The 10,440-nt window shown below is 39.9% G+C and overlaps 1 protein-coding gene across 8 annotated transcripts; it reads left to right on the top strand.

The window, feature by feature from the left end:
* The first annotated feature begins 258 nt into the window (after positions 1–258).
* Positions 259–9,034, top strand: LOC118284804 (vascular endothelial growth factor A-A). Of its 8 annotated transcripts, none has more exons than XM_047329617.1 (7): positions 259–471; positions 871–919; positions 1,461–1,536; positions 2,911–2,953; positions 6,125–6,321; positions 7,934–8,010; positions 8,106–9,034. In XM_047329617.1, the coding sequence occupies exons 3-7, from the start codon at positions 1,462–1,464 to the stop codon at positions 8,137–8,139; spliced, it is 426 nt and encodes a 141-aa protein (XP_047185573.1). In that variant the 5' UTR covers positions 259–471; positions 871–919; position 1,461; the 3' UTR covers positions 8,140–9,034. The 8 variants fall into 8 exon arrangements, with proteins under 8 accessions (XP_047185573.1, XP_047185569.1, XP_047185574.1 ...); XM_047329613.1 differs by having other exon boundaries at positions 1,461–1,608; XM_047329618.1 differs by having other exon boundaries at positions 259–484.
* Positions 9,035–10,440: the final 1,406 nt, after the last annotated feature.

Below are 10,440 nucleotides of genomic sequence, written 5' to 3'. Positions count from 1 at the left end.
AAATATTCCTGTAAATAAAATAAACCACCATGTTTCTGATTTAATTTGCTTTGAAATTATGATTTAAGCTGTTTAAAATGTGTATTTATTAATCAATTGTTATTATTTGTGACAATTAAAGGGGGCCAACAGCAATAACAATTGAACATTATGCCCCCCCCCCCACACACACACACACACCCCACCCCTTCTCTCTCCATGCCATTGGTTTCTCCCAGGTTCCCCGCGTCCCCGCTGGAGGCGCCAATGCCACTCTCAATAACATAAACCTCAGCAGCGGTCGCAAGAGGAGAAAGAGTACAACAGAGGCTGGTGTCGCTGCCAAGCCGGGTACAACTGCTCCGATGCCTTCTCAAAGTGCCTTCTAGAGACAGGCAAAGTACCGAGTTGACGCTAAATCCAAAACACAGGAAGGGAGGTTGCAGAGGATATCAAAAGAATCTCACCTTCAACCTCTGGGATCAACCAACGGTGCGTAAAGTTGGTGAGCTGATCCGCCTGCCTCCCACTTCCACTCAGTTACATTATTTATAACCTTTGTGGAGGACTGCTCGATTGCTGATGTCCCGGTTCCAGAGTAGATTTTAAAACCATCATATTATTTTATCTGTGGATGAGCAAGGCTTGTTTGATGGTAAGATTTCCAGCGAAGCGCTGCGCGGAGACACTGGAAGTCACCCTGCTGTGAACGTGGTACATGCGTGTAGAATACATGGATTTGCTTTTGCTATAGCAAAGAGTTTCCGTGTTTTTTTTTTTTTTTTGAAGTAATCATTTTTTGATTTGTTTTGTCGACATTGTTACGAACGCTTTGAACGCAGTGATTCAATATTCAACCTGTGGAATAACAACCATGAACTTTGTTGTCAGTTTGGTACAAATCCTCTTGGCAGCGTTTTTCCACCTGTCCACTGTTAAGGTGAGTGTGTGACTTCATATGCTTAGTACTCTATTAACAATTTCCCTTTAAAATTAAACAGCTTGCTCTTTTCTTTATTTTGGACTTGGCAAAGCAAGATTCTATCAACTATCAACAGTGAATTGTGATTCTGTAAATTAGTCATTTAATTTAGGTATATAATCTATTTACCGCGAACCACTAAATAAAAATCAAGATTAGTCTACATTAGGAGTGCTCCCATTGGCTACGGGTCTCTCAGATGTTTGAATAAGCCTTTGAAACAATAACTCCCGCTTTCATATGCCGACTTGAATATCAACCTATAGGTTTTACAAAAAGTTTCTCCGTCATAATTAATGCTATGTTTGTCAGAGTTTTGTGAATGGAGCTCTTGTGGAGGCGCGCCTTCCTGACATCTGTAGTGTATTTAGTGAACTGTGAATAGTCTTGTGTTCTGAGCTTTTGAGCCTCAGGCTTCAGTTCCAGTCAGTTTTTTCTCACGGTGATCTACGGTGTGTGGAAGCTGAGACCCGGTTTCTCCTGTCCTGCCACCCTGCAGGATGTCCACATCGTTCCCACGCAGGCCGATCGGCTTTCTCACGCAATATCTCCGCCGGTTACAGCAGCCACATAAGGTGAACGGAGATCTCCCGGGGAGGACGATTCGTCACGTCACTTTGTGCAATCAAATCAAAGGCGGGTTTCCTGTAAGACCTTTCAAAATAAAACATAGCCATATTCATGTAATTGGAGGTGTTAAGTAAAGTATATGACACCACGACTCCCACATACTATAGACAGTATTCTTATATTTTACCAGGTATTTGTTGCATTATTGGGCTCTTTGCTTTTACATTCAAATTCTTAAAACATGATTGTGTGGGATTTACTCAGTATGAGAAGACAGGGCTGTGAGGGTATAAAATTTCAAGTGACATTTCATTCTCTCTTGGTTATCGTAACATCATGGAACTTGCGCCACAGTCCACAGCATTTTTATTTTGAAGTTATGGCAGCCTTGTTCCTCAGCTGCATGTATGTAGCTTGACAGTACTGATGATTGAATAGAGGGTAAAGTCTGTAAGTATGAAGGTAAATATGTTGCAAAATGCAAGCGCTTGTAGACTGGATTTGTGAACTTGTAGAAGACAATGTGAGAACATGTAGAACACAAATCTGAACTTTTGCATTGAATTTTTTTACTTCTAAAAAATATTCATACATATGTTCCCTCAATTTGAAGTCACAGAAAATAAAAAAAAAACATGAGGTTGTACAAAAAAATTGAATTTATATGTTGAAAATATTCAATCTGGGTGAAATCCGTCACTCAATCACAAACATATTACTGTCAATTTCCATGTCGCATATTATATCTACTGCAGCAAATATGATGATAAAAGTAAGCACTATTTCCCAGCTACCTATGAAAAAATTGATTTAGGAAAATACCATTCTTGCAAGATTGCACGGAGTTGGATTCGATCTCACAACATCAAATGTCTTAAAACGGAAAATCTCATATAATCCGGGTGAGCTACCCCCACTCCCTACTGTGCTGTTGTCCTCACATATTGATAGATTATGTTAGCATCCAGTTAACAATATTTAAATTTTTTTTCTGTGACTTCTAATTCAGAACACAGGTGAGTGAAAATTTCAACATACAATTTTTTCTACACTAGTGTTTTTACCCTCTGTAACATTCAGGTAACATGTTTATGAATATTTTTCACATGAGAACATTTTCACGCACAAGTTCAGATTTTTATTCTACTAGTTCACAAGTGCTTGCATTTTGCAACATAATAACAACCATACTGTTTTTGTTTGATACCTGCTGTGGCAAATTTTGTTCTGATATCAGTTTTAATGAGGACTTCACATATCTGTAATGTGAAAATGCTAATGTTCTTCCATGTACTCTGAATTGTGCAGTAATAATGCTTTATGATGATGACATGTAAATAAAGGTAGTGATTTAACACCTGGTCTGGCATTTCTTACAGACTGCCAGCATTAACAAGGGAGTGGAGAAGAGTAAACATGGGGGTAAGTATTCTTACTTTAACAGGTAGACAGGATACATATACTGCAAAAATCACTTTTTCAGTGTTTGTCCACATAAATTTGGGTATATGGGGTGCCTGCAAGCCCAGGGACTGTCAAAAAGTCCACACTATTGTTTTTGGTGGGCTGCCTAAACCCTAAAGCCTGTCTCTGAAAAACTGGTTCAGATTTCTCTCTGCTTGTGATGTCACAGGCTCTTTTGGGGTAACTCCTCTTGCAATCTGAGAATCTTCACTTTTCTGGTGAAGGGGCATGACATTTTCTAAACATTTTGAAAGTGGTTGACCAATCACAACAGACTTGGCCAGCTGGCCAATTAGAGCAGACTGGGGTTTATCGGCAAAAAGAAATCCAGGCGTTTTAGCCAGAGGTTGAAAAGAGGAGCTGCAGGGATGGGCAGTACGAGGACACTGATGACTTTTATGAACGTTAGAGCATGTAAACCTTTTCATGTGGTAACCCAAATTAAAAGAATGAAACTGATGAGCATAATATGTCACCTTTAACTACTTTTCTCTGTGTGCCTGTATGTGACCATAGGACCACCTATTGGACATGTGAGGAAACACTTGAATCTAATCTGCCTCAGATTTCATTAGTTTTTTTCAACATTTGAAGATTTAACAGGTCAAGGAGTTATTTGTTCCTTAGTAGATAGGAATAAAAAAAATGCCAAGTCACACACAGTGTTCAATGTTTGTTTGATTGTGATACTGTTGTGTTGAGGCCAAGTTTGGTCCAGTGGGTTGTGATGAATGGAGACACTGATTAGTCACTGCAAACAGCATCACTGGACAGGTTGTCAGTGTTTGTATAGGAGAAGGAAGTCTGCGAAGGGCATGCTGCTTACCATTACACCCAGTATCAGAGATCACAGCACCTGTCAAATGTTGTCACTGAAATAAGACTGATTTCTGATTACCTCCGCTTCCGAGCTCTGAACGCTTATTGATACGATTTATTAAACAAACCTGAGCATTGATTGAGATTAACATATTGATTGATTAATGATCCCACAAAACGATCCACATCTATAGTTTCTCTCAGTACTTAACGGTTGTCTGTAGCTTTCAGCTCAGCTTTCAGTCCATTGATTCATGCTAGAGATGTAAATCTTCAACAGCTCCTCAGAACTATAGTTTCAAATAGGCACGGTAATTTACCAAAACAGCTGCCCACTGTAGTTTTTTATCAAACAAAGAGGAAGAAATTGCGTGTTGTTGGGGACTATTTTCGGCGAGGGATTTAGCCACATTTAGCGCTGTAGTGAGTATCTGGTCACTCATCAGGTCTCTGTTCTCTCTCCCCTATCTCTCCTGTCTCTATCCAACCAGTTGAGGCAGATGCCCCAATGAGTATAGTTCTGTTAGAGGTTTCTTCCTGTTAAAAGGGATTTTTTCTCTCTTCACTGTCACCATGTGTTTGCTCCTTGTGGGAGCTGTTTCTCTATAATATTGTCAGGTCTCAAACTTATTATGTAAAATATCCTCTATGTTATATCTATGTTGTGATTTTGTGCTATACAAATAAAATTGAAATTAACTGACATGAACTGGTGACCTGTCCAGGGTGTACCCCGCCTATTACCCAATGTCAGTTGGGATTGGCTCTAGCTGCCCCGCAACCCTCAAAGCATAAGCGGTATTTGTAATGGATTGGTAGAATGACGAATTGAATCAAAGTTGTCATGCAGATTGCTGATCACATTACCCAAGTATGGAACTTTGGCCATGTGATAGTGCTTTAGATGATAAGATGCAGTTAAAAAATGATCAGCAAAGACAGCAAAGTTCCTCCAATATGTTGATCATATTGGAGGAACAGGCCACCCAATGCATCAGTGTTGCTAGCTTTTGTGTTTTTAAGTTTTCTGGAAAAAAAAGGTATCAGGCTGTATTTTTTAGGAGACAATTGCTGTTTGTGTTTTGTTATTACAATTGTTGCCAACAAAAATGGAGTGTAAATGGAAGATTTTTGCAAACTTGGTTTGGAGGTAGAACCAGTTAGGTGTGTTGGCATGAGGCTGTTTTCTGCTGACAGTCTTTTTAACCAGATCCACCCAGCCACTCTCTCAAACAGCTCTTTGTCCTGGAGCAGGTGGTAGTGTTTTAGCTTCTCATGTCTACAGGTCAGGCTACGGGTCAGTCCAACAGCTCTTTGTCCTGGAGCAGGTGGTAGTGTTTTAGCTTCTCATGTCTACGGGTCAGGTCAGAGCCAAAACTGCTGTTATTCATGATAATAGCCTCTGCAAATTAATAAAGAACTACTGTTGTCCTTTTAGAGCCGCCTTTTATGTGATGAATTTCTATATTCTTGGGGTCACATCAGAGGGGATGCATGGCACCAAAGTGCCAAAGGCCAGGGGGTCAGGCACTAGCTAGCGTAAGCGATCTCTGTCTCGTGGACTGTGAGAGGGATTACTCTGATAGAAGACATGTTCACTTCATTAAGTTTACTTCTATTTGACATTGTGATCTTTCTGCTCTTGATTCTCAAATATTACTTGATGCTTGTGTGTTGCATTATAGTTTTGCAGAAGGGGTTGTCAAAAGCTTCCTGCTGCATATACAGTTTGTATCTGTATTCACATGATAAAGTGTTAAACACCTCAGCAAAAGTACTATCTTTCCTTATATTTTTTTTTTTGTATAATTATTGCCACTGAAATTATTCATTTTGGTGACTCTTCTTTGACTATTTCATAGTTGTCTACTGAATGTGGGTTCCTTGTAGTTTTTGGTGATGCTGGAATTACTGAGACTATTGTGAGTTGTTCTGTATCAAAGCATTTTCTCACGTCATGGTTGGCAGGTTTATTTTCGTCCTTGACCCTTTGCCAATTTGACTGATTAAAATTTTCCAGGCAGGCTCAGTTGAGATTGACAGTGTCACAAAATGTGTCAGTTTTGCTTTCCAGGCAACAGACCTGTGCCAAATTAACATTTAGGAAAGGCATGTTCATCTAAAAGGTGAACAAGTTCTACCCTCTTCACCAAACAAGTGAAGTAGTGAAAGCGGCGTGTTGAAAAAGACAGAAAAATTGGACTGGATATGTATCCATCACATCATGCTTTTCAAAACACTTTCCCACTGATGATAAATATAATGGCAATAATGTTGATGATGAAAAGATGATCTCTTCTCTGTTTTTAGTCGTCCGTCTCAGCGAAGTCATCACTAAGAGTATGTGTCAGCCCAGGGAGGTTTTGGTGGACATCTTCCAGGAGTATCCGGGGGACACAGAGCACACTTTTGTACCATCCTGTGTAGTCCTCAACCGCTGTGGAGGTTGCTGCAGTGACGAAGCATTGGAGTGTGTACCCATGGAAGCCAGCAACGTAACGTTGCAGGTGAGCCCGGAGGAGCAACAGAATTTGACTCTGTGTTGAACTTAACGGATGAAATAATTGACTCCTGAATCATTCATATTCCGACTTTGTGCTAGCTTTTAATAATAAGCTAATCATAACCAGCAATGTTGTCAAAGTAGTATGATGTTTAATTGTGGAAACAAAGTATTTCAACTAGTTTGAAAAAACAATCGTAACAGTAGGTCCCATTTATTAGCTTCTTTTATGATTTCAAACCTCATCTCATGGTCTTTGCCAGTGGAGGGAGATGCTTAGTTGTTATCATGTGATCTAAGCACGGAGCTGTATGTTATCACATGGTAAATGGATTGCATTTATTGTGTTTTTCCTTTTTATTGGCAGTACAAGTTACATTCACACACATTCATACAGCACTTCTATACTCAGCGCTTTTTCTATCACACACCATCCATACAATGCCATCAGGGACAATTTAGGATTTTGCCCAAAGACACTTCGGCACACAGACACAAGTAGCCGGGGATCAAACCATCAGCCTCTGTTTAGTGGACGACCCTCTCGTCTCCCATACCAACTTCACATAATGTCAACCAAGCCATATCCATAAAAACTCAACCACCAACGAAAACTAATAAATGTGATTGAGAGCTCCAGAAAAAGCTAGTAAGTGGATCCTGTGTTAATTTTTCTGCCAAGCTGCAAATCTCACATTTTAGCACAGATTACTGGGACCCAGACGAATTCTGGGAGCTCATTTAAATTTGCTTTGCCAGAATATGGTCTGGATCCCCTACATTGGGAAGTGATTTCCCTTTGGAAAACTTGCAAGTCCAATCACAAACAATTATCCATTAATGGGTAGGGTTTATACCATGAGTGAGTAGCGACTTTTGTAAACAACCAAGGCTGCCATTGATGAACAAGCTTTAGATCTAAAGTACCTGATATTTTTATATTTCTCCCACAAAAACGACAACACTCGTTCAGATCGTTTAGTATCATCATCAGAGGCATCTACTCTCATTTAGTCTGTTGACATATTTGCATCGCTCCACAGGCGTCACATGATTTGTCTTTGTCCGTTGGTAATGCCTCTTGGAAATCAAAAATGAACCGAGAGGTCTCAGACGAATATGGATTTGAGTATTAGTCTGGCTACGCCAGGCAACAGATGAGTAGCATCTGTTCTTAAAAAGATTGTGTAAGGGTTAGGAGGGCTTAGTTCTTGAGACATGGATAATAAAAAGGTGTTGTCAGGCCAAGGTTTTGCTTTGCACACTTGCTTGTGCTTGTGTGGATTGTCTTAGAGACACAGAGATTTTCCATCCAGAATCAGAGTAGAGAAAGTGAAGCAGTGAGGAAAGGCATCTCAGATATTTTGTTTACCCCACCGCACAGTGTTTACAGCCATATGCATGAGGTCACAGTTTCTCCTGGCATCCGACAAGGCTGGTTGGCATGGATGGCTGGAGAAATATAGGGATGCGCAGTGACAAAGACAGTTCTTGTCTTTGAGCTGATGGGTTCCATGGTCAGGGCTGTGGTATTTAGATTTTGCGTTACCAAAAGTCACACTATCTAATCTAAACGTCTAAAACCTGCCTTGATATGTCCTTTGTTTCTCCTCAAGGTAATGCGGTTTAGACAAATGGTAACGCAGCACACTATTCATTTAAGTTTCACAGAGCATCAGAAGTGTGATTGCAGGTAAGAGACTAGATAGTCCTCACATTCTCTCACACAATGTGACAGTGATGCTATGAAAGCAAAAATCGATATCATTTTGCGCTCTTTTATTTCAGGCTAAAGCCAGATGTTCAAGTAAAGAAAGAATAGTAAGTACAAGTTTTGTATTATTATTTTTTTTTAATTGGCTCTGAAGGATTTTGAGGGACAGTGGGATAGAAAAATCAGGGTTTTCTACAACCAGAATTTCTTTGACGTTGGTTGGTGAGTTGTAGCTGGACAATGGAACAAGTAGTCCTCTTCAAACAGCAGAATTAGTATCCGTAGTATTTCATTGTGACAGGATCTCTGTCCTCATGTATGAGATGCACATGTTTCTTTTTTCAGATTTTTCTGACAATAATATATTAAGTTGAGTTTCTTTACCCAGCACTAGATTTTTCAACTTTGCTTAATTTACAAATTCAGAAATGTTTCTTTCAGTACAACAAAAAGTGGCCATGCTTGGTGACACTACATTGCATTCATTTAGCTGACTCCAAAGCGACTTACAATAAGTGACAGTTTAGGAAGTCAAAAGTATGTCATCCAACTATAGCATCCAACTCAAGCATATGCATTACTTCAGGTATTTCCTTCCACCTACAGTATTATTTCAGGACTCTTACACATACATACTCTTTTTATGGCAGCAGGTTAAGTGCTTTATGGTGCGGGCATAACAGCTTGAGTCATTTGGGTGTAGCCCCTCGGCCTTCAGACCACCCGTTGCTGTCTGCACATCAGTTGCACAAACCTGATCCTCAGCCACTTCCGCAGTCTAATGATAGCAACAGGTCGCATGCAGTCAGCCTTTTCTTTATTTTTAGAGGTGTAAATAGAGGATGAGCTCAGAGACGAGCTGGTGTGTCATCATTGGTGGTGAGAATTTGTCACAGCTGACATATGGCTGTGTGTTTGTATGGGTTTTTTGTGTATCATGAGGCTTCTCAGCGGGAGATCCGGATGTTTAATTGGATATGAGAAGTGTTCTGTGTGCGCTGAATTGTGCTTAGTACATGTGCTGGATGCCTGCATGTGACTGTACACTATGCAGCTGCTTTCCCTGCAGTGTGGTGGAGTGGAATGTTAACCTATTGTGTCAAAACCAGCGTTTTCTCATTGAGTTACGCTCGTTTTGACACAGTATCACCTATTGTGTCAAAACTAGCGTTTTCTCATTGAGTTACGCTCGTTTTGACACAGTATCACCTATTGTGTCAAAACTAGCGTTTTCTCATTGAGTTACGCTCGTTTTGACACAGTATCACCTATTGTGTCAAAACCAGCGTTTTCTCATTGAGTTACGCTCGTTTTGACACAGTATCACCTATTGTGTCAAAACTAGCGTTTTCTCATTGAGTTACGTTGGTTTTGACACAGTATCACCTATTGTGTCAAAACTAGCGTTTTCTCATTGAGTTACGCTCGTTTTGACACAGTATCACCTATTGTGTCAAAACTAGCGTTTTCTCATTGAGTTACGCTCGTTTTGACACAGTATCACCTATTGTGTCAAAACTAGCGTTTTCTCATTGAGTTACGCTCGTTTTGACACAGTATCACCTATTGTGTCAAAACTAGCGTTTTCTCATTGAGTTACGTTGGTTTTGACACAGTATCACAGGTTTGAACCTATTGTGTCAAAACCAGCGTTTTCTCATTGAGTTACGCTCGTTTTGAGACAGTATCACCTATTGTGTCAAAACTAGCGTTTTCTCATTGAGTTACGTTGGTTTTGACACAGTATCACCTATTGTGTCAAAACCAGCGTTTTCTCATTGAGTTACGCTGTTTTGACACAGTATCACGTTGAACCTATTGTGTCAAAACTAGCGTTTTCTCATTGAGTTACGCTGTTTTGACACAGTATCACCTATTGTGTCAAAACTAGCGTTTTCTCATTGAGTTACGTTGGTTTTGACACAGTATCACAGGTTTGAACCTATTGTGTCAAAACCAGCGTTTTCTCATTGAGTTACGTTGGTTTTGACACAGTATCACCTATTGTGTCAAAACTAGCGTTTTCTCATTGAGTTACGCTCGTTTTGACACAGTATCACCTATTGTGTCAAAACTAGCGTTTTCTCATTGAGTTACGTTGGTTTTGACACAGTATCACAGGTTTGAACCTATTGTGTCAAAACCAGCGTTTTCTCATTGAGTTACGCTCGTTTTGACACAGTATCACCTATTGTGTCAAAACTAGCGTTTTCTCATTGAGTTACGCTGGTTTTGACACAGTATCACCTATTGTGTCAAAACTAGCGTTTTCTCATTGAGTTACGCTCGTTTTGACACAGTATCACCTATTGTGTCAAAACTAGCGTTTTCTCATTGAGTTACGTTGGTTTTGACACAGTATCACCTATTGTGTCAAAACTAGCGTTTTCTCATTGAGTTACGTTGGTT

The sequence above is a fragment of the Scophthalmus maximus genome, chromosome 20 (assembly GCF_022379125.1).
Source record: "Scophthalmus maximus strain ysfricsl-2021 chromosome 20, ASM2237912v1, whole genome shotgun sequence".
Taxonomy (NCBI): Eukaryota; Metazoa; Chordata; class Actinopteri; order Pleuronectiformes; family Scophthalmidae; genus Scophthalmus; species Scophthalmus maximus.
This window is presented reverse-complemented; position numbering and strand designations above follow the sequence as displayed.